The 26356-nt window shown below is 34.5% G+C and overlaps 1 protein-coding gene across 1 annotated transcript in view; it reads right to left on the bottom strand.

Moving 5' to 3' along the window:
* Positions 1 to 4943: 4943 nt before the first annotated feature.
* The window catches only part of LOC145677640 (alpha/beta hydrolase domain-containing protein 17B), a 37101-nt gene continuing 15688 nt past the window's right edge, over positions 4944 to 26356 (bottom strand). Inside the window, exons 2-3 of the mRNA XM_081748080.1 lie at positions 24292 to 24424; positions 4944 to 13472 (exon numbers count right to left, since the gene is read on the bottom strand). Of these exons, the coding sequence (XP_081604206.1) occupies positions 13389 to 13472; positions 24292 to 24424 (217 nt within the window). The 3' untranslated portion in view covers positions 4944 to 13388. The remainder of the gene's footprint in view (positions 13473 to 24291; positions 24425 to 26356) is intronic.

The following is a 26356-nucleotide window of genomic DNA, read 5'->3' on the forward strand; positions in this document are numbered from 1 at the left end:
CATGGAAGCTTCTCAGCTGCCGCAACTGACCCGCCAATAAAGGCAGAATACCTATGATGATGATGAGTTATCAAGTGTATATATTGTGGGTGACTAAATGTTTTGGAAATAACTTCCGAAAATTTTTATACTGTATTTGTCTTAACTTGAACACATGCGTGATTTGTTACAACTAGGACAACAAGAAATGTAATAGATTCATTAAAAATTAACCGATTGGTAACACTGAAGTTTATATTTTAGTTGGAAAAGCGGCCGCCTGCACTCACTCGCTGGTCGGGTGATACCAGCAAACAAATATCTATACTCCATTTCGTCATACATGTAATGATAGTTCTATTTGTAAACCCATAAACGTCACAATATGTTACATATATATCTCTTCTATTCCTTTGTGTGAGTTTTTCTTACCTTCTTTTGTCGTTAAGACAAGAAAAAAAAAAAATACTGTTTTGGTCGGAAGCTGAACTGTTGACTACAAGGCCGTACCTTGAATCCTGCGAACTACGCGTTCGCAGGAGGCACTACGTAAAGAGGGCACCAAACTTGAAAACATTTCCAAATAGCTTCAAATAAATATTGCACAGACTGAGATACAGATAAAATACTTCAAAAAGACAATAACATCGAATCTTCGTGGTTGACTGTAAAACACCCCTTTTTGAAATAGACTCGTACATTAATTGACCACAATGCCACACTCGCAAGTGAGAAAAATTTCCCGTGGCGCAGGGAGATTTAGGCAAGATGTTTTAAACAGGGTAAAAGGGAGATTTTACGAATATGAGATAAAGTGTAGGAAAATTAGCTTTTCAATAGATGTTATATTAAGCACTACGGAAGTACGACTAAAGACAGAGGCATTCTTTCTACAGTCTCACCATATGCACAAAATAAAAACATAACAGACTCTTCAATCCTCTCCCTACAACTCTTCCGTGATCCTGCTAGAGAATATCATTGCCAAATATGTTTTTGAATTGGGAATGGATCACCAAACAAAACATAGTCAACTGCACGTCTTGATAATGGATTAATATGGCATTACTACAATAGAAAGAAATGTCTCCAAGGGTGTTTTCTTGTCATAAACAGTGTCCCCGCAAAGTACTTCGGTTCAATGACCACAGTTAAGGGTTGAGAAAGGTCAGCGTAAATAAATTGCACATTATCGAAGTTCAAGCGACTAGGCTTTTGTTATCCATTTGTCAAGGGAGGGGGCGAATAGAAAAGACGGGCGGTACAAATTTAATTTTTACCATTTCTGAGGGAAACTTTAAGTTCTGAGGGAACCAGTGGCTCACATTCACTCCCCACTGCTTAATGCTCGTTAACATTTTCGTTTCTACCCTAAGTCGTTATATATATATATATATATATATATATATATATATATATATATATATATATATACTGTTTTTCACTTGTAAATAATACTTTGTTTTTCATGTAATAATAAAGGCCGATGATAGAAAATCAAGTGGACCATTCTATCGGAAAAGAAAGCTACGAAATTTGAAAGATGATGAGGTAAGTAAAGGCTCTAAGAAAATGTCTTTCGACTTCTGGACAAAATTTCGAAAGTGATAATCATACAAATGTTGAGGGGGGAGTTGCCAATACCAGTTACTATTAACGAAGCATCTGCAAGTCGCCAAACTTTTGAAACTGTTGACTTATTTTCCTTTATTACAGGAATTTAATTAAATTAAAATGGAATGGGTATGGCATCTTCGATTACAGATCTGAGATAAATTTAATGTATTGCAAAATTTGTTTGAAATGAAAGGACTGAACTGTCAGTGGTGCAGGTTAAGAACGTTTTGCAAGGGGATCTGATTTTTAAGTTCCACCACTGGACGAAGACAAATTAAATATAGATTAAGAAACATACATTTGTAATTTGTTGAGTGTTAAAGTTACGTAAAATTAATAAAGAATTATTTGAGATCAAATTTGAAGAACGATTAAATGGACTAGCTTTCATGGCCAATATCAATGAAATGAACATGGATGCATTAAGAAAAGATATTTGCTAAATTGAAAGCCGGGAAAGTGTCTTTATAAGATGAACTTTTCAGTAACAAAGAAAACGAGAAATTAAGCTAATTACTATGCGTAGAAAATACTATGCAAATATGTTTTTAATGAAGCATAAGAACATATCCCTTTGTCAAAATCAAACATGTGTTAATGCTAGGCTTGAAGCTCATGAGTTTTATTCTGATTCGACTTTTATGTTTCACTTGCTTGTCAAAATAAATCTTTAGGTATATATAATCTTAGTTGTCTCTTTGCTTATTTAATTAAAAAAAATATATTAATTTTGAAACTTTGTTCAATATTAATCCAAAGTCAATTATAATTTCGCCATGCTTTCTCATACATTGCCCAATCCGTTAGGTCGAATTAGGTGCAGGCCTTTCGTTCTCAATGGAATTCTCTCTCAGCCTAACTAGGGATGATTCCATACCGGGACCAAGTACCTGGGAAAAACCTATATATCGTCTGAAAGCTCTTGCCATGAGAAGTACGAAACCGTTTTCAAATCACGGGCAAATCCACAATCTCATCCTATAAGGCAGCGTTTCCCAACCTTTTTCAACTTCCGGCACACTAGGGGTGTAACTTGAATTCTCGCGGCACACTCATAGATATTATTATTTGCAAATATAAAATACCATGGTAATTTTTTTTCTGTGATTACTGATCTTCTCACAGAGATGAAAGCTCGATCACTGGTTTTCCCCTATGCTAATTCATTATGCTTATTTTTTATTCTAATTTTAAAATAGAAAAAATTGCAATGAAATATAGGACTTAGATTTTTAAAAATACGCTTTCTTTTTCGAAAACTGTATCCAACCTTTCACTAAGAACGAAGATCACTAACAAATGTCTTGTACTTTTAACTTTGCTACTTTAACAAAACCGGTGCATATTATTACAATCACACAGCTTGCGATGCGTCGAAGTCAGAACACACCAGTTGCTGTCATTCACGTGCGAATGAGTGTTCTACGAACGTTCACTTGACGCGTACCGTACAAGTGCTTCCATTTCTCGGTGTTAGTATGACTCTCAATCGAAGTGTCACATAGCAGCTAACTGTGGAAATGTGTATGAGCCGAAATACTGTCTTCTACATAATAATAGATGCAGAATAATATATTACAATTACAGAAGTTTTTCCATGGTAGAAATTCATAGTAATGTGAAATACAAAAATACACATTTTTTTCCTGTGTCTTTCAATTTGGTTGCTCTAGGATTAATAATTTTGTTTCGATTACCTTGCGGCACACCAGCGGTCCATTCGCGGCACACCGGTTGGGAAACGCTGCTAAAGGGGTCAGTTTGTTAGTGTTTGTGACCCTATGTATGGCATATTTGACAAAAGTAAAAATGAATGTTACGATACATTACGCGAAATCGCCTGAGCCCACATCGTGTTCCTTTTTGGCTCATTACTAGAACGTAATTCGGGAAAGTTTGCACTCCGACGTACCCATTTGGTCAGTGTTGCCAACGAATTGTAAATACAACGTGACAGATGGTTTGTGTCAGGCCGGATGTATATTCATGAAACGTGACATAAACATCATTCTTCACTAGAGAAAATATATTATGGACGTATCTCTCTCCCAAGGACCCCGGTTTGTCAGTATTGCCAAGTGTAAAAATAAGTAGTTGTAAAAGAAGTTCCGTACGATGAAACGTTTGTTCACTATGCTTGGCAGAAACATCACACGACACTATAGCTTAAAGTCGTTGAGCGTGACCGTCTCCCAATCATTCTAGATTGTCTGTATTGCCAATAAGTGTTAGCATCACAATGTTGCAAATGGCGTGCGTGCCATTGAATGAATTCATAACAAATGTTACAGAGCAGCATTGGACAATGGAAAACAGTGTGAATGTCCCAGTCTCCCATGCACCCCAGTGTGGGAGTGTTGCCAACCAAATCGAACATTCAAGATTTCGCATGAAGTCTACCGCACTGGTGGACATAACTGACAACATGTACTTGTGGGTTCACACTAACATACTACGAACATAGTATGGGCCACTGTTTAATTATGTCCGCCAATCTCTTCAGCTAATCTCTTCGTGTTCACATGTGATACCATACATCAATTGTAGCCTCTTTCGCCCATCTCTTTTCTGCCACCGTATCCTCTAGCACGTCCTCATGATGCAGCTTCCTTCTAAGCCAATATTCCAACCAGTTTCTCTTCCTCTTTTCAATATTTATAATTCTTCTTTTCTCCCCAATTATTTCTAACACCCATCCATCCATTTTCCACTCAACCGAAGCAATTCTCTCCATTTTGCTGCACATTCACATTTTGAAAGCTTCCAGTCACTTTTCATCATTTTTACGTAATGTCCCTATTTCTGCCTCATACAGTACAATACTCCACACGAAGCATTCCGATTCTTTCTCAACTCTTCATTCAAGGTCCCACAAAATAGACTTTTCTTCTTCGTAAATGCTTCTTTCACCATTCTGCTCTTACTTATGTTCGCACTATAAATCATCACTAATAATACTACCAAAGTATTGAGAACTAGTCACTTGTTCTATTTTCTCCTCTCTTAGTTCTGTATCTGTTACCATGACTTTTGTCTTTTTAGCATTTATTTTCATCCCATATTCTTCACAGCCCTTCCTCAAGATTTCTAGCATATTATTGATTTTCTTCTCAGATTTCGCAACAAGCGCCACATCTGGAAAACACATATATCAGACATCATCAAATAACTTGTGTATTGCTTGAACTCAAATTACGCATCATACATGCAACAAAATAATTACTTAGTTTATTAAGTAATTCTGAATTAACTTGACAGATCGCACATTCTACTTCTTAAAAATAAATTAACATTTTCTTTTTAAATGGTCTTTAAGGTATTTTGAAATGGAATTATTATGTAAAGCATACACGCGCTTTAAATAATTTATTTTATCTCACTATTGAATACACTATAACTTTATTTATTTATTTTTTTGTATTATTATTTTTGATAAATACCGTCTGTCGTGTTTATTTCAACCAGACATAAAACTTGTTTTGGTAAGAAAAAAATTCGTGAAATTGAAATTTTCGTTATGAAAATATGAAATACACAATTGTTAAACTGAACAGATATTATTCCGTAATACACCTGAGGGAAGAACAAGCTGGAAAAGGACTTTTGTTCCCTACCATTGCTTTTTTTTCTTTCTTTTTTTAAACTTCTCAGATGATATAAACGATCATATACGTAGTTTCGAAAAGTACACATGTGTGTCGCACCTCGTTATCAAGTAACATTATTGAACTGAGTTCACAGAATTTCACTTTGCAAATCTTGCTAAACAATCAACTTCTTCACATGTCACAACTGTATCCCTCTGAAAATGAGGGGAAATATTTATATAAACAATCAAGAAATATAATTACAGAGCAAGACAATAGAAAAATGATCATTATTAAGCATTATATATATATATAACTATGTACATATTCCTTGCACTTAAATTATACCTCTCGTTAATATGGTAATTTTTCAAATACATGTCTTTTTTTTATCCAATATATATAAATGTAGATAGATAGATATAATATAGATTTATAGAATCTACTTTTTAAGTACCGTTCAAATAAAAAGACAAAACACGTCTAAAACACACCATTTTTACGTGAAATTTGAGCTTTTTGTAATGCACAAAACTATATATACTCTGGAATAAAAGATATTCTACGCAAATAATATAATAATTATAATAAAAGTGACTTAATTAAATAATTACTCATTACCTTACACTGTACACAATGAACGGATACCTGCTCTAACATAAATGACTGAATCGATTTTAGGCAGGAATATTTCATATACAGTATATATATATAAAAAAAATCTCTCTGACATTATAATAAATAATAATCTCTCTATAAATAAAACATACATAATAGACAATAGGAAAGTAAATCTTGCTGAAAGCATTTACCTGTGATTTACTACTTCAAACATATGCAATCAATTACTGATCAAAGCAAAACTGATTTGTTGTTGAAAGTAATCACCCACCCACTGCCGTCTATTTTACGATTCAAAATACTCTGTCCCTAGCGTTTAAGGAATGCATACATATTTAAAGTGTTATTAATATTCCTTCCAAATTTTTTGAACCTTTTCGATGAAAATCTCAGTTTTATTTAAACGATAAAATAAATCACTACAATTTTAAATTCGTTTATCAGTTTACATGTGTGTATTACATATGTATTTGTCTCCCAGAATTTATGAGCCATGAATTACCTCAATGTTACATATAACATATTTTAATTCACAAATTCCAACGAAAATCTTATCACCAACTCAACTTGATATCCCAATATTACCACATATACTTAATCCTTATTCACAAAAAAGTATGCTTTCAGTTACTAGAAACAGTAAATTGATCACTGTAGCACATTGTATATGGAAATTAAATTTCTTTTTTTAATAATCGGAAATTTTGGTTTGATTTGACTTGAGTTCAGTGTCCCTTTTAGCAACACGGCTATATGAGACGTAGACCTAACGTGGGATTCCAGCCATATGAGCCCTCGCCAGGAATCGAATCCGGATCTCCCACCCAGTGTGATCAGAAATTAATCCATAACTATAGCTATATTATCAATTTCAGAATTCAAAATCATTGTAATTGGGATTGATTGCACATATTCTGGAATATACAAGTAAATACAAACAGCAAATACGCGGTTCATTTAACAAGTTTACTTATCACTAACATTTGGCCAATAACAAAAAAGCGCAATAATGAAAATGTTTTTGTATATTATTCTGCATAATTAGGAACAAATGAGCTTTGTAACGTTTACTTATTTATTATCTTGGGCAATATGCATAATAAGCTCCTCCAACTTCTGTCACAAATTCATTACTCACAGACAAGAGATCCTTCAGGTAATAAAAAATGGGAACAGAACGTTACAAGTGTACTACCTGTATGCAAGAAATGCACCAAATTATAACATGCATACATATAATACATGAATTAAAACAAATCGTCAAATCTGTTGGATAAAGAATTTCTTTAAAGCCCAGCCAATTCAATAACCGTGAGAATTCCTCCCTATGTACAAGAAAGAAAAAATAGCAATAATGAAAATGTTAAGTGAACATCTCTAGTGAAAAAGGGTCACACTTAAATTTTAGGGTATGCAGAACTACGTTGGAACAAACTGCACTGGTTGTTGAGTACTTTATGGACATGCAACATATTTTGCTCATTATTTCTACTAAGACACACAATACTTTGTAACATTTTTTCCTTGCAAGAATTCTTCCAATACTCAATTAACAATACTACTCATCTGTCAACATGATGTTCCATTCATGTGAAATGCTAACTTAAATCTTGGTCTTAATATCAATAGAGCATGGTATATGGATACCTAAATCTCATTTTGCGAACAGTACAAACTTTCGATAATTTGCTAATTATTTCGGTCCTGGAACATTCTATTTTTGCACTGAGCATTTACATTTCGGATGACCCTATGTATTTCATTCAAAATGGAAATTTGCAAGGTGCAGCTTAAACTTAACTGGTTTTACGACCTAAAGTTCTCTACCACAATTTAAGAAGTTAAGAAATCAGCTTGAGAGGTGGCTGGATTATCTTAATATATTTACCTTATATACGTATTTTAACTCTAGATAGCCTGATTTGAAGATGCACGAAAATAATAATAACTGAAATTGTTTGGATATCATAAAGTACCTTATAAATTCATCACATTTTTTTTAAACAACGATTCCGCTTTAGCTAGGAAGCATATGTGAAATTTTCATATTTAATACGAAGCTACCAGTTCATTATAAAAATACGAAACACCAGACTAATAGGAATCTAAAGCATATTGTGAAAAATATAAAAAGTTGCGAATTTCTAACTTACAATCGTCCTACGAGTTAATAAGTTTGGAAATTATTTATACTGTTGACCAATGTATATATTTTAGTGTTTGAAGAAGTATGCTTTTCAATAGTTAATTATAAATATATCCACAGGCTCTTCTGTTCTACTGACAAAAATTACACAATCCTCCAATGTATTTCTATGTATTTCAACTGCTGATTTTTTTTTTCTTCACAAATACGTTTCTCAGGATAAACAAGAATAATGACAACACTGCAAAATAAAATTTTAAAAAAAGCAATGTAGCGGATTTTCATTCTTGTAAATGGTTGTACGTTCGTGTGTTCCAGGAACCGAGGTTTCTGGCAGAACCCATCGTTACTGAAAAGGATGAAAATCTACTTTTTATTTATTTTTTCTTTACCTTCACTCTTATCTGTTTTAAGTTTATTTATGAATTCATGAACTAAGCACAAAGGTTGAAATGTCGAAAGTATGTAAGTGAATATGATAATGTAAGATTGTCTATTGATTCTCTCCAATACGCTCAAAGATGCAATACATTATTTTCATGTTTTTCCTATAGCAGACAAGGGTAAGAATTGCAATTACTTTATATTATAGATGGTCAAGATTACCTTACTTAAGGTCTAATTACTCTCCTTGACCACGCAATTTAGTCCATCAAACAATAGCTAGATATGTTAAATTTAAAACAGTGGAAACGTGCGACTAGGTCAGGAATCGAACAATGTCTCCAACTCACCGTGCCCCTGCGTCATCCTCTACGCCACCTGATTCTTACCGAAACCGAACACCCATAATCCAATACGTAGAGCATTGCCCTCAAGAGTGAAAATATATGATTAATATGAGAATGATCCGGTTAGCATACATGTTAACGCATCGACACGGTAAGCTGGAAACAGGTTCGATGCTCAGTTCAATTCCATATTTACATTCTACAATGAAATGTTTTTCACCTATAAATTACATTAAATTAAGTATTGGAAACAGTCGTTACTTACATTTTTCAAATATAAAATAGCTAAGATATACTTCCAGTTTCGTCAAGAAAAGTATATTTCATTTAATTCTTCACCAACTTTGTCTGCTAGTTTTTTCGAGCTATTTAAAGGACAAGGGCATTTTAATACATTTCCAGGGCTCATATACAGAATATAAAATTACACAGAAAATAATAAATATATATTGAATGGATTAGGATGCCGGTTAATTGAAAGAACGCAGAAAAAATTTGGACAAAGTTACTCATCAAACCACTTTTAATTATACGTGACATACTAAGTAGTTTGTTTAAAACGAGAGGCTCTTGGAATCAGAGGAAAAATTATCTGACTGACAAGCGAAACTTTACACAACTGAAAGAAACAATGTCTGTGAAAACAACAGAATGCATGTTATATAGTAATTACTGAAACTTGTTACCTTGATTCGAAAAAAAAAAGCCTTTTTTAATCAGCAAATACTCTGTTCTTAATACACTTTACTCAACGCAACTTATGTTTAGAATAATGAAATATCAAGTATCTGAGCTAGTGCCACGAAGTTCCAATACTAATGGAATTTGTTAGAAAAACTAGTACAAATCAGTAAATAACGATGTCCATCATCGTTATCTTCCATAAATTACGAAATTAATAAAGCATCTTACTTTTAGAAACTAACATTTACACAATATTTGAATACTAGTTCCGAATTGTGAATGTTTGACACTGGCTTCACTGAAAGTAATGCACACATTGTTACAAATGCTGAAATACTGCGGATCAAAATTTTTGTGTGCAATTCAAATGTGTGGTTTATCCTAAAACTGTGTTGCGATAGTGATGCAATTTTTTGGTATCTAATGTATCTTCTTGCATATTATTTCAACAAATCCTACACTTCAACGATATAAAGTCTTAAACATAACTTTTCAACACAAGTTCACAAACAAATCCTTCTTTCAACTTTTAAATAGTGATGAACTATTTGAATTAAACTGAAGGAACATGCTTCTCGTATTTCTTCCTTATTAAAATGATTTAATATAGGAATTGCCAAGTAAAAAGGAGACTGACTGTAACTCTTGTATCTAATCGACGTGAGGAAATATGTTTGCCAACAAACTGCGCGGTGTGATTTCTAGTTTGTACTTGTCTGTTTCCTGTCAAGACACGTTGTTTAGTGTGGTCGGGTGCATGATGGATTCCCCCAGATCAGCGGTACGAGACACTCGACTTGCTAAAAATTTCGACAGTGTAGTCTTCAAACATCCTCTGTACAGCATCTACATCCTTCTGTAGCTTCGCCTCTTTAAAAAGCCATAGAAAGGTCAACCGTTCAAAACTGTGAAAGCAAGTGCTGAACACCGTTGAACAATGAACCCATCAGCAACCCAGGAGATACTACACTGAAGCCATCTATTCCTTTCCTACGTGCCTGGATCAGCACTAATATTAATAGCAATTATCTGTAGGTCTCATATTACACATTAACTGTACTTCATATATTCTGTAATAAATTGTTCTTTAGATAGTTAGACGGATAGATAGAAGAGCGAGACGGGAGGTGAAAATAAAGGGAAAATAAAAGGATAAACAAATACATACATTGCTACACATCGCAGGAACTAAAATCGACACAGTCAATATGTCTAAGTATAGGAAGACTAATTATTTTTTAAAACTAGAAGCTCAAAGTTATGTAACATTACATACAGGACAAAGTATGGAAAACGTAATAGCAGATGCCAAAACTACTAAGACTTGGGACGAAACTTTCTGGTATCACAGTTTCCAAATAGGCGTAATACACTGATTAGTTTATTATAAATAAATAAACTGTCCGTATGCCTGAGGAATTTAATGTGAAAATTGGTCTGATTGGACGACAAATGTACAAAATACAACGCACAGCCGAAAGAAGCCATGCTTGTTAAACCGTCAACATGAAAGCCGCGTAAAACTATGTTGAGGCTATACTTGCTTTACAAAGTTAACAAATTATTCCTCCAACTTAAATTTGTTTTTAAAAACTTCCTCCATTTACTTCAATACCAGTCAACGGAAATACCCTTATCCTTCCTAAACTTTACTGTTGCTCCAGGAAAAGAAGGTAAGGCTGTCACCTGAAACTTAAAGTTACATTCTTTCCAATTCTTCCCATTTAGAAGACCTTAAAATGTGCACGTGATGAAAAACTTGCCTCTTAAGAAAAAGTACTTGCTAGTCCTTACATGGAAATATAAAAGTTCCAGTAACTGTACAAATTATAGCCATTTAAGAGAAACAAAACATGAACCCTGACGACCTTTATTTTTCACATGTGCGTTTAGTGATTTCATCCTAGAATTACTAATGATTACCTCCATTTAAGGCATTCATTACGACATTTAAAATCTACAAAACTAGCACCTTTGAAACGAATTATTTCGAACACTATTTTGGAAATAAAGTACGTTTAACATCGGGAACAGCAGTGCAAACTTCTATAATCCTTGTATACATACTCTGCTTGCTTATTCATGCTTTTCCAAGACTTCGATACGAATTTAACCACCGCCAACAAACTGCACCCGTTTCGATGGATTAACTAGCATTAGCAAGTCTTTAACAGTTAAAATTTTCCAAAGCAGTGTTCACATAACAGCAACAATATTTATTCTTAATGAAATTAATTTTTCATTTCCTCATGCTTATCTGGAACAGGACCGCCAAAGATGTGGTGCTATTATTGTATATTGTCACCTATTTAATAATTAATACTTTCTTTTTTCTTTTTGTGTATGTGTTAATTCACAAGACAGAAAAGAGCATATCCAAAATACAGGTAGCACATTTTAACATAGATCAAACAGTACTTTAGATACAGGTAGAACTAGTATTATTCTGTGAAATCAAAATAGTAAGTTATGTTCAATTAAAAAAAAAAAAAAAAAAAAAAAAGTTTCAGTAAATACAAGCTACAATAAATCCCAGGGCATAGGTTTAACAAACAAATATTAGATTTAAATTTCGAAAACACTGACTAAATATTTCAAATTACAAAACTAGAACTAAAAATAAAAAATAAAATAAAAAAAAAAAAAGCCTATCTTCAGAACATCCCAGTACAAGAAAGTTAATTAGTAAGGCACTTTTACAGTTGCACTGTGACCAAGTCCCCACCACTTTACGTACTTTTGAAAGTTGAAAGAACATGTTATAAACAAAAAATAACAAATATTTTATGAATAAAATAATTACGAATTCATTAATTCGATGTTCAAGTGCCTCGAATATAAAGCATGAACATCGAGTAGATTACTATGCATAGAAAGATGCATTGCCTGAGCCCAACTTCACATTATTCTTTCATATTTTTGTGTCCTGTTTACTTTTAATGAATTCCATCTTGTCTATCAAATCATCGAAACATTTTTTCCCTTCACCTTTAGTCACGTTCATATTTCATTATTGGCAGTGTAAAGAATAGGGGAGAAATAAACAATGGTTACCCCATATATGGTTGACACGAAACACCCTTTCATAGTGTTACCGAATTTCCCAGGATCATATATTTAGAGGGGTGGAGATTTTGTTTTTAAATACCACTAATTCGGAGTGGAAAGCATGAGCAATATATTTTCTTAATTATCCGAATGTGAAATGTTTACATGTCAACTTAACGTTTATCATAAATTCTTCAAATGCCCATATTCATGTAAATAATTCACATAACATTTACAATCTCATAATTAAAAAAAAAAAAAATCAATTCATTTTGATAGTACTACTAATTTAACAAAAACTGATAAAGCAATCTTAAAATAAAGATGAAAACAATAAACTTGAGGATACTTGCTATTACGAAAGCTCAACTTGTAACAATAATTATGATTTATTATATTTTAATATCTATAAAACAAAAAAGGAATATTATACTATATTGGATCAAATTGAGGGTTGTTAAATACTTAAGAAGTAAACCGCTGTTCAACTTCCATACTGGAAAGCTATCATTATAAATATGAAAAAAACAGAAACCTAGTGTTACTGAAGAAATAAAAGTATTAGGCTACCATTTTTGTGTATAGGAAAAAAAAAAAATACTTGATCGAAACACTAGTAAGAGACAAGATTATAATCAAGTAAGTCTCTTGATGGAACCAACCCAACAATTTTTTTTCTCTTCAATTTACGTAAGAATAAGAAATAAATCGTGCATTCTCCTTTTTATTCACCGAATAAAAGTACCACTCACACACATTCACACAGAAATATATTCCGTTGATTCCTCTAGTAAATCGTAGAAAGTATCAATGTTTGAAAAGAGTATACACACAAGGCTTCCATGGTATTTTATTTATAGACAGACAGTTCTCCGATAACTAAAGTAATTTTTCAGTCACTGAGCTGGTGGTGCAGGAACTGACTGTTGATGTTACATGCTCCTCCTCCTCTGCTTCACCAGATGGCAGTAGTTGTCAGTTGACTAATTCCACCGAAACGAACTGCTTCAATCGTTCGAGATATTGGTTGTACAGTTCCACATCATTATGACCAGCACCCTACAAAAAGTACATATTTATATTAATTTTAACAATAGTATTTCGTAATAAAATGACACGTTCATGTTATTTTCAAGCTAGGACTGTGGTTACGGTGTCATTTTAAAGCTTATAAAAAAGAACTTTCAGACAGTATATAACACTACAGAATTTTAAAAAATATTTTGTTTCGAAAAATATAAGATTTAAAAATTGATTTTCTCAAAAAGCCATATTTTGAAAAATTTTCAAAAAAATATATAAAAAATATTCGGATTGTAACAAATGCATCCCTGAGTTTTATTTGGAGATGAGCATGGGGTTATTAGTTAAAAGAGTTTCCACTTCCAAACTGGAGCTGAAAATCGCTTTAATTTAGGTTCTTATAAAATGGATGAAAATAATAATTTTGTGGCACAAGATGAGGCAATTGGACTTGTGAGCAAGCTACTGTTCATCCATTATAGTCAGTGATGATGCCAGAAGGAGTGGGGGGAGGTACCCCCTGGAGACTACGTCTGCCCCCATACATGTGTTATAGCAATGCAAGTCAAGTAATATAAAACTACCTTCTTCGGTATACAGAAGATTAGCTGTCTCGAAATATTTTCTTTGTCCCCTCCCCTCCTCTTCATAAAATTAAAGCTGGCATTGTCACTGTTCGTAGTGTACTCTACACGAGAAACAAACAGAACACGTAATATCTTGAACACAATACTACGGCTGTGTACTGCTTCCAGCAGAAACTTATTGTGTTCTTGGGAAATCAGTTTAAACTGAGAAGAAAATGTGCTACTATTTTGATGGATCTAGTGCTCAGTACTAAATAGAAAGAACTTTTCAACATTATGTTTATATTACGCTGACCTTGGCATAGAGGTTGAATGGTATTTTGCTGCTACACCTCATGGAATTGGGCATTGTAATAGGGTTGATGAAACAGTAGAGGGGTTGGCAGCTCGAACAAGTCTGCAGAATCCATATTACAATACAATTCTTCACACTGACAGCTTTTTGACTGGGCAACGGCAAATTTTACTGGAGTTAATTTAAAATTTATCAGTCAAGAAAAGTTCATCGTGTCAATAACATTCTACAAGATCGCTTCAACAAAGCACAAACTATTCATGGGAAACAGAAATTTCACGTGTAATTTTTGTATTGCCAGAGTTCATTGGAACAGACACACCAAATTCGACAAGCTGACAATGGCGCACACAAGTGGATCTACAATCTGTAACAACAGGTGGTTATTGCGTATATTTTGGGGAAAGATTAAGTAACTCTCTAGGTTTCTCTGTTCAGCTGGCCTATCTCCTCCTTTTGCATATCCTAGGAAGCTAGATGTTCTCTGGAGTCGTGCAGTGATGTACTAAGGTGAACTCTGAGATTCCAACAGATCGACTATATACATTACCTTGCAAAGTCAGCCGAAAAAGAATTTCAAGTTCATTTTAAACTTAGTTGTAAGCAGTATCCAGAGTAACTCCCTTAATTCTTTCGTGTTATTTTTTATTTTATGATAAACCAAAATTAACGTGATTTTTGGAAGTGGAAGCTCTTGTTAACAAATGATCCCATACTGATCCCAAAATACAATTTTAAGAGTACACTTATAACAGTCCGAATATTGTTTGATAATTTTTCGAAAATTTTCAAAGCATGACTTTTTGAGAAAACCAAATTCAAAATTTTAATTTTTCGGAATTTTTTAAAAAAATAAATCTACAGTGTTATATATAATTTAAAAGCTCTTTTCGTAAGTTTTAAAATGAGCCCTTAATTAATCTAAGTCCTTTAGACCAGCCGCAAATGCCAAACACAGCAATTTTTGGTAAAAATTTAGAACTTTGGGTGCCTCTAATTTTGAAACTGGTTTACGTATCAATGTGAGCTTTCACCTTACTTCACACACTGATGGCAGAGATCAGAATATAAAATATCACTGTAATCTATACGGTCGAATGGAACCGCATATTGATCTGACATATACAGGGTGTTTCAAAACAACACTGACAACGTTTGGAAAATAATACCTGACACCAAGACAAGACAAAAAGTACAGACCAACCTGGGTGCACTAATGCTTCCTTTCGGAGTTATAGGCTGCCGAAAACATGAAAAAATTAATTTTAAAGCTCCATAGCTCCAATACTATGAGATCTACCGTAGTCGGGTCAAGACTTTATTTAGGAACTAGTATGTACCCTATCCAAATATCCATGTTTCAGAATCCTGCGGTTTGGTGAGTACTTCAAATGATATGCCCGTAGCCAAACAGCCTCTACAAAACTTGCTCCGTGGGTATCTTAGGGTTCAGAAATATGCATTTCTGGATAGCGCACATATTAGCTCCTACGTGAAGTCTTGACCCGAATAAGGTAGGTCTCCCAGTTTTGGAGCTATGGAGCTTTAAAGTTCATTTTCTCGTTTTCGGCAGCCTATAACTCCGAAAGGAGGCTTTTGTGCACCCAAGTTGGTCTATGCTTTTCGTCTTATCTTTGGTGGCAGAAATCACCTCCTAAATGTTGTCGTTGTTGTTTTGAAACATGTATGTATGTATGTATATAGATAGATAGATAGATAGATAGATAGATAGATAGATAGATATACAAATATACAACGTGTCCCAGACATGTTACACTGTTTGTGGGTAGATTCGTTGGATCAAACTGATTAAGTTTTCTCAATAGCATTTGCTCGACTGCGGTGTCGCTTTCGAGATACAGGGTTCCCTATTACGACACACTATTGACTTTCGAAAATGGTAAATACAGGGTTGCCCATTACAACACACTATTGACTTTCGAAAATGGTAAATACAATTCAAAACTGGTGTACAATAGTGATAATAGTATATTGCAGCAAGGTGCAGTGTATACAATCAGTGCAACGAATACATAAAACGTCAGTGACACGGAGGTGACAGTGCTGCAAACCGTGAATAACATTACATTGCAGAAAAAAACATCACTCTGTCAGGTTATTGCATGTTTAGTGTCCTTTGGTACTGCTGAAGAAAATATGGGAAGACAATAATTCTGTATTGCTAACCATCAAGGATAAAGACGACATCACGGCTTTGCCCTTTGTATTGAGTTTCGAAACATGTAGTGATCGGTTTCACTAGCTGATAAGTCCATATATTTAACTTCCATGTGTAAACGGACAATATTATCTGGCATTTCTGAACGAAGTGCTTCCTGAACTCCTAGAAGATGTTCCATTGGTAGTACGTAGGCAAGTGTGGTTTTAGCATGATCGTGCCGTTACATACTTCACTGCAGAATATCTGCACATATTTGGAGAGAGACGGATCGGTCGCGGTGGTCCAGTGGCTTGGCGTGCGCGCCCACCAGACTTGTCGCCTCAGGATCTTTTTCTTTGGATTTCCGTGAAGGAATTTGTTTATAAGACTTCAGTGGAGACTTTGGAAATTCTTGTAGTAAGAATTGCGGCATCTGCAGAACAAATACATGAAACGACAGGAATCTTTTAATGAATTCGTCAGAATCTGCACAGAAAATATACAAATTGTTCTAATGTCGGTGGAAATTACTTCGAGCAGCTTCCTTAATGAGTCAGCAGAGATTACGTTATAGTAGAGGGTGATTATACTTCATGTTTAACGTAGTGGCTTTTCTACTGTTTTCATCTCAGGATACACACAAACCGATGTCACTGTTGCTTTTCCTGCAGGTTTGGCTTCAGGACAATTAAAAATGATGTGGCATCACCTGCATGTGGTGAATGGGCGTTGCACTGAGAATGCCACAATTACTGACTGACTTCTACGCGAACAAACGTAAGAAGGAAACGAGCTGGAAAAGTTGCGATTTTTAGAAGTAATTAGACGCGAAAAGATGGATAGGGAGATGCTTAATAATGAAATATTTGCAAGACCGCGTTGCTGCAGTCAAAACACAAGCTGCATAGAAGCAGAGGTGTCAATTGTGCAGATGTATGAAGTGTTTTCAAAATTAGTATACAGCGTACTGCACGTACATTGGGGATACCGAAACTACTGCAACGATGTCAGTTTCACGAACATATGGTTAGAATTGTAATGGTATTTATTTATTTTGTATTTTATTGTATGCTTTGTATCCTACGGTCTAATATACCTCAGCTAATCACACTAATGCTGAAAATTCGAGAACTGCGCCGCTTCGATTTGCGTTGTGTGTGTTTGTCTCACAGGTGTCCAAACTCGCGCATCCGTCGCTCGCGAGCTCGAACTCGCGTTCAACAGGACTCGGGCTTAATAATTGAGTATTAAGCACGAGTAAGCCCAAGCCCCACAGAAATAATAAACGAGAGCGCAAATGAGTGGGAGTCCAACTGAGGGAAGTGACCCCGAGCGCGAGCCCAATTAAGGGAGTCGAGCCCGAGCAACAGTGAGTGCAAACCCAATTAAGGGAGTTGAGCCTGAGTCCAATTGAGAGAAATGAGTCCGATAACGAGTGAGCGGGAGCCTAGCTGCGTTGACAGAAGGGATCGCGAGCACGAGTGTGTGCGAGCCCAGTGCAAAATGACCATAACAAATACTCTTAAATGCACATACTTCTAACAGTAACAAAAATACTACTAACAGTGACGCACATACTTTTAATAGTGATACACATACCCCTAACTGATGCACATACTCCTAACAGTGACACTCATACCCGGATATTCCTAACAGTGACACAAATAATCCTAACACTGATATACTTCTAACAGTGGCGCACATACTGATAACAGTGATGCATGTTTCATAGAGCCTCATTGGTGAAAGGAAAGCTAAACATCCATCCAAACAAATATAAAACTTGCTTTCGGAAAGAACATTCACAAACAAAGATACACTACATATGTAAAGTTACACGATTTTGCGCTTAACTGTTCCAGTATACCAAAACTTATAAAAAAATGTTTAATTTTTAATTTTTCTGTTCTTGTTTATATTATACCTAATACGAAATATCGTAAGTCATTGTTGATAAAACTCGATTTTCGATTCTTGTGTTCACTGTTGTCGTTACTAAGAACTGGAAAATTTAGTGGTGCGGCCAATGAAAGCAATCTAGTCAGACATACGACTGAGAAGCTCTGATTTTAAGATGACTGATTACTTTAAGATTTCATACCTTGCTCTACTCAAAACAATTACGATTTTCGTTTATCGATAATTCTAGAAACAGAATCAGTTGTGCCCGCCGCTGTACGGAGTATCAAAGTAAAGACTCAAATGGGAATATAATATACACTTACAAGTATAATGAAGATGTAATTACACGTGTTTTTATATACATGTTGCGAGCTTACTTCACAACATGGCTCTGTGTTAATGATATGTGCGTACAGTGCATGTTATCATATGTCAGTATTCGCACTGATTTACGACTCTTTGTAATGTTGCATAAGGAGCCTTCCATCGAATATTTTCCAGCAAATGCTTCCTGCGAATCAACTGCTATTGATGATAATGACAGTGACCCGGCCACGTTACTATGTAGCAATGAAGAACTTAATTTCGTGACAACATGTCTGAGCACATAATACATTGTAGCAATTCACTTATAAAAGTAGATTCAGATAATTATAAAAGCGATGTATCAGAGAAGGATTCGTTAAGTGACATCCCAGTCAGAACTTGATTGAATCATATTCGATTCCCCTCCTGAAAGAAAGTGGTTAGATGACATCCTAGTGTCAGAATTTGATGAAATCATATTCAATTCCTCTCCCCAAACATCAACACATCCACGCAAGAAAAGATCGCGGTGGCGGCGACTACTGTGTTGCTTCACAGGTAGCTGACTAGGAGATCGATGAACTTTCTAAGAGGCTCTTCAAAGAACTACTGAAGCCCTTGCAACAGGGTTGAAAATTCAACTGTTTACACTTTTGTGCTGTCACTGTTTATTTATTTATTTTTTAACCTGATATTGCTAGAATTTTTTCACTGTTTTGGAAAACAAGAGAAAAGAAAAATTCTACTTGTAGCTTCCATCCCTTGGCACAAATTTGCTTCAAGAAACAAGAAAAAAATCTTGGAAACATTTTGCCGTATGACAATAAATACACGTTAAATGTGGCTTGTAATTTCAAAAATATACTTTTGACAACAATTTAATATTTAATAATTAATTCAAATTATTTAATCACAAAAGGAAAAGAAAGCACTATAGGATGATGGATAACAGAAGTTTGTAACTGCGAAGAAGTGGGAGTTATCAGTTTTTTCAATTTGAAATTATGAAAAGCAGTCTTTAATCTGTTTACGATGAAATCGTTCCAACTTTCTTCGTGAATGTATGGTCTACCACATGTGGCGATGTTATATACTGTATATATTTTCATTGTATTCTGTTTTATTGTATACTACTTGTGAAGAAACGTTGTTTCTGATGATTTAATGTATTAGTGTATGTTTTGTGATACATCATCACCTATAAACGCATGTGACTGCCCATATGCAGTAGTAGTGAAGAATTATTATTATTATTATTATTATTATTGAAAAAATATATTTCGAAATAGTACTAGGATCTACAGCAGAAGACAAAAAAAGGCGAGAAGAAACTGATATTATTATGGACTGTTCATAAATGGATAAAAAGTTTCCTGCAACGTTCAATATATCTTTCAAAAATATTTTGAAAGAAGCGAGTTATTCTATTAGAAATATTTAGAATATTATTCAGCTGAAGAATGAAGAAAGAAAGAAAATCAATCGTTATTGCTAATTTCATACTATATTAAGTGAAACATCTGCGATAATTTTTTTTTTTTGTGTAAAAAAAAAAGTATTAAAGAAAACCGTTACTAAAATCCGACAACTTATTATTTATAATGATTTTGGAACGGTAGACAAAGGGCGTGTAGCTTACATGGTTATAGTATAACAACAGTCCCCAGCTTCTGTTTATAGCATGAACAATGTATAAGCATTAGAATCTGCTTAAAATTTTTAATAGAAATGACAAAAGTTTTGATAAACCAACAGTCCTCGACTTACGTCAATAAACTTCATGACTCTTTAATTACTTAAGTAGACATTTTATAATAACCTAAGAGATCGAAACCAAGTATGAAAACAACTAGCAGGTAGTTCATGCCTCAGTCACTAGATGGCTCTCAAAACAGAATTTAGAAGTTTAATACTACTAATAACTTCAGAGGTAAATTTTATTAATATCAGAAACTTGAAAAATGAAATCTTTGAGTTTTACGTCCCACGGTTATGCCGGATAGGCTAAAGGAGACGGTGATTATGAGAAATGAATGAAATGGTGGAATGAAGAAAGTTGGAGGAAACGGAACCCCGAGAAAACCCACGCACACGGTGTTTGTCCACCACAAAGTTCACTTGGCGGGGGCTGGGACCGAACCCGGGACCCCAAGCACCAGAGGTGAACGCTCTACCACTGAGCCACCGCGGCCCCTTATCAGAAACTTGTTACGTAAGTGAGAATTTACATTTGTTGAATTGATATAACGCGATGACTATGGGGAGTACGCCGTTAATCAGCCCATCATAAGTATCCAAACTCGTGAGCTCGGCACTCGCACTCAACAGGGCTCGGGCTCAATAATTGAGTACGAACTCGAGCACGCCCAATCCCCAATGAAATAAGCAAGCGCGAGCGTGAGCCCAACTGAAAGAAGTGAGCCCGAACACAAGTGAGCGCGAGCCTAATTGAGGGAACAGCCCGAGTGCGAAACCAATTGAGAGAAGTGAGCCCAAGAACGAGTCTGAGCGAGCCCAGTGCAAAATGGCTATATCTGGTTCATCTAGCTCTCAACATTCGCTTCTAATTTGCTCTCGCCGATTCGCTTCGCGTTCCGTGTGTTCGTACCCTTAATTTCTAACGATGTACAACTCATGTTCTTCATATTTGTTTGCCTCAATTTCTATACATATCAACGATGTACAAACTATTTTCATTGTAATATTTCTTGAGCCCCCGAACGAGTCCATTTTCTTAACAGTGTTGCCACACTTGAATATATGTTCAAATGATTTATTCTTTATTTGTTATCTTTTGGAGCTGCTTTCTGAAACCCAATATTTAATATTGAAACCGATCAGTATGACATATTTCGAAACTTATGATAAAGTGCAAAGCCGTGACGTCGTCTTTACTCCTGATAGTTAGCAACACAGAATTATTGTCTTTCCATATTTTGTACAGCAGCATCAAAGGACACTAAACATGCAATAATCTGACAAAGTGATGTTTACTTACAATATAATGTTATTCACGGATCGCAATCTTGTCAACTCCGTGTCACTGACGTTTCATGTATTCTCTGCATTGATTGTATACACAACACCTTGCTGCAAATACTATTATCACTATTGCCCCAGCTTTGAATTGTATTTACCATTTTTGAAAGTCAATAGTGTGTAGCAATGGGCAACCATGTATCTCGAAAACAACGCCGCAGTCGCTCAAATGGTACTAAAAAAACTTAATCAGTTTGGTCCAACGAATCTATCCACAAGCTATATAACATGTTGTTTGGCACACCTCTCTCTTTCCATATTTTATATATATATATATATATATATATATGGAGAGAGAGGGGGGGAGGTATAATATAAATAAAATCGACATTTACATCAAATGAAAATACGATTGAATTGTTTGCAATCAATTTTTGAACCTCCAACTGAATTTTTATCATTTCACTTTGAATAAAATGCGTACCCTAAGGAAGAAGGCGGGGAGGTTCAAAGTGTATGCTAAAAATAGAATAACAGAAGCCCCTCAAATTAGGGAGATGAAACTCTATACATAAATCTTTTCATTAAAAATAAGTGGATACATGTGTCAAGTGTTTTCAAAATTTTCGTGTTAATGAGGAAAGGACAATTTCTCTACTTTTCCTCCACGTTCAAATCAACGTTGTCTGCCTCATCATCACGAGAAAACGGGTGAACTGTTTAAAAAGAAATTTTGAACATACTTACCACTGTCCTCCTGCCGGAGTTTTAAAATCAGGTTATTTGCACTGAAATGCGTATCCTAAGGGAGAGGGAGAGGGTTTAAAATATATGCTAAAAATTAAGTATCTCACGAAGCCTTCACGTTAGTAAAATTTATTATGTACTATTAAAAACAACTAAACCAATACTCCAGCGTTTTTAAAAATGGTGCTTCTAAATCGGAGGAAGGAATGATTTCTATATTTTTTTCAAGTTCTAAAAATGACATCGATGTTGCCTATCCTCGGCCCTGCCGATCGTCCGATAATAAAGTTGAATAAAAAAAAGTCAAAAATTGAGTTTAACGTCCCACGCATATGTCTTTTAGGCTAAAGGAAAGGTATTATTGTGAAATTGTGATTCACTAACTGATGAAAGTGAATGATTGTGAAATTAAATTTTTTCTGCTCTCTCGCCGGGAATCAAAGCTGGTTGTCATAAACCTATTCTTCACGAGCTAAGAATGGGCATTTCAGCTTGTTAATAAACAGACACGTTAATCAACGGAAGAAAGAACATTAAAAAAGAAGTTATTTTTGATTAGAAATATCTTACTATTAAAATATCTTATATATTGTCCTATTGCCTTTCTTTCATAGTGAGTGCAGATAACTTGAAATCAAATATTTTATATTGATGTACAGTTCATGTTGATATGTAAGTTTATCTTGAGTAAGTACTCGCAAAGTACCGCAATGCACTTTTTTTTTTTTTCGTTTGCAAAAAAGTAAATTTGTACACTGCATATTACTTTCGTTATTTACTGATTAAAACGATTTAAAAGAAGTAGCCGAGATGAACCAAACTTACAAGTTTCTAGCGTGCAAAGCTGTGAAACACAGAATCTATTGCCGAGCCGAGCTTGTCCCTGGTCAAGCTCGGTCACCTAATACAGCGATGTATATGCCTTAGATGATCGGCTACTTGCCCACCAACTTTGGTCTTAGATCCGGGCAACAATTTCCTTACGCAAAACTAAGAAGGAATTACCTTTCAACTATTTTCGGATTTTTAACTACATAAAAACTCCCAATATAAACCTAACGAAGGTTTCTCGCACCAAAGATGTAAATGCTAACCGTTTAGCCACAAGGGAGCTCTCGTAATTTGGCGAGAAAAAAAAAAGAAAAAGAAAAAAAAACTATATATGAAGCATGTCTATTAAATAACAAGACTGACACACTTAACAGCTTTATATGTCGCATCACAGTGTTTGCTCATTATAAATCCATTTGCACTCATACATCGAAGCAGTTTTCTTTTCTACTGATAGAAGGCATGGAGCAAATCAGTTTGTATCAGATACTTTACACAAGTACTGTCTTCTTCTTCACTCCATCAACTGATTCCGAACAGTTTTCTTTTAAGCACTTTTTTTTTTTTTTTTTTTTAATTTTATCCATGCTGTAACATTGGAAAATCTAAGTTTCGCAGAAGATTATTATTATTATTTTTCTTTTTTTAGACTGTCTTATTATTTACTCCCTTTGACGTGAACATTTAAAACTATATTGGCAAAAACTTTTTTCATGTGTGCACCTCGCAAAAATTTTTCACAATGTTTCTCTCAATGTTTGTGGCTTCAGCTACCATTCAGATCTTGTCCAACAATTTGGCCACCTTTTATATTTTCTTCGGATTTTGAAGCGAAGCGAAAAGTTGACTAGAGTGTTCATCTTTTTCCGCGATCTGATGCTCTTCACTTAATCTTTAGTTCCACTTAAACTTTCTGTAAAAGTCCACAATCAGTTCTCATTGTCATCTCTAAGACATACAAACAGTCTCTCGTTATTTAAAAGGTATACTTCGTTTTATCACTCATTTTAGTGTCTTAAAATAATGAATGTAGTTAAAGTAACTTACCTCAACCCAAAGCGGTTCTACAGGTCGAGGACATTTTTCATATATAGCCAGGCCATGGGAGAAGTCGATAACTTCATCTTCTGTTCCGTGGATTACTAGAACTGGAGACGTAACCTTCGGCACTTTATCAATACTACAAAACAAAAGAAAATAAATTATTTCCTTTTGAAGTAATTCAAATAATAATAATAAAACCTAAAACAACAAAATCCAAAATGAAATGAACATACACTGGAGTTACTAAATGAAAAGACCACTTTTAAACAAGGCAAATGTGTACAAAATTTCAAAATCTCATGTAATTTAATCAACAAACATACTATATTATTTGTATTTAAAAATAATTACTTTTCAATCTCAAAGGACATTTAGCCTTTAAAGTATAATACTCTCTATGTACTCGCATCGTAATATGAAAAATTTCTAGCCATACTGAATTATCACATTCAAAATTTCTAGCCATACTGAATTGTCACATTCAAAATTTCTAGCCATACTGAATTGTCACATTCAAAATTTCTAGCCATACTGAATTGTCACATTCAAAATTTATGTATCTTTGTTTCTTTTGAATTTTAGTAGTTGCAATGAAATATCTAACAGTAGGAAGCATGATGCGAAATTGTGGGGGGGAGGAGAAGGAATTCCCACCCACTTAATATTTCTGGAAGAAAATTCCTCGCCAATAAAAACTTACTGAGGGTCAATACAATGACACTATTGTCATAAGTTTGCAAATTAATTACATTAAATCATGTATTTCACATGTAATTAATGAGTACATTAGTGGTTAATGGTATCACTAATCTTCCATAGTTTAATATGGATGTTCAAATACATGAACACCATATTGAAACATTTCAGTGCGAAGTTTTTTTTCTTCTTTCTTTTACACTTCTGTCTCCCGCCACTTCGAATGTTAGGATTTCGCACCCTGGTAGAAGGCGTTAAAAAATGGAAGGCCAGGGCTGTTGAATACGTCCTACATTGTTCACTTTTCGTGATATCAACTTCCATTTTTTTTTTTTTTTTTTTCGTACAGGTTATTCCCGACCAAAGGACATATTTGTCCTATTTCTTTAAACTGTCCTAACATTGTATTTTACCAGCTAAAATGTTTCAATTTTCATGTGTTATTGATGTTAAAGACACAGGAACTATCTAAAGGAGTTTAAATATAAATTGCTCTATAATAGCTTTCTAATTAATCCCTGGTTTTGTATGTTCTTTCACTAGGTACTTATGACTTATGAAGAATGTAAGAAACACTATGATTGTGATATAAATATATAATCACTACCATCAGGCACGTAGCCAAGGGGTGGGTCCGGACACCCCCCTCCGGAACCAGAAATGAGAAAATTAAGGAAGGATAGAACAAAAAGAAAGGAGAAAAAGAAGAATCAGCGTTAAAAATATAAAGCTACAGCAAGCATTTGGTTACTTTTTCTTGCGAGGATCTTTGTGTGGAGGAAACGGGGAGAGGAAGATCAAGTTGAAAATAGATACTATTGTAACGGAGCATTCCGAAATCCATCTAGCTCCATGCTAATCCTATGAACTACAGATGACGATCGATAAACCGATTCGATCAAAGAAACTCTCAGGTTGAACTTATGCCCACAATCTTAACTTGAAATGCCCATAATCACCAATAATATGAGCCTGGCAACATAGATTCTAGTTACACTTAGTGAAGACATTTTCAATTTCGCGGCAACACTAATCTTATTTATAGGATATCTTTACTGCCAAAAGAGATTTTCTTAACGGCACTATAGGAAGATAAAGAAGACAAGAAGAACCGAGTTCGAATGACCTCGGAAGACTATCTTTTTTGATCTTTTTTTTTTATATTCTTTTACTCGAGATTTCTTCATAGCTTCTTATTAAAATACTTACTAACATATCCTCATTTTATTGTCCTAACAAATCAATATGGGTATGTTGTCAGTAAAATATTTAGATTGATCGAGCCCCTGGTGTGTAACCACAGTATTTCATGTCATGTCATGCCCCCCCCCCTCCCCGATTAGAAATCTTGGCTAAACGAACCAATATATGT

The sequence above is a fragment of the Thermobia domestica genome, chromosome 2 (genome assembly GCF_964235325.1).
Source record: "Thermobia domestica chromosome 2, izTheDome1.hap1.1, whole genome shotgun sequence".
Lineage (NCBI taxonomy): Eukaryota > Metazoa > Arthropoda > Insecta > Zygentoma > Lepismatidae > Thermobia > Thermobia domestica.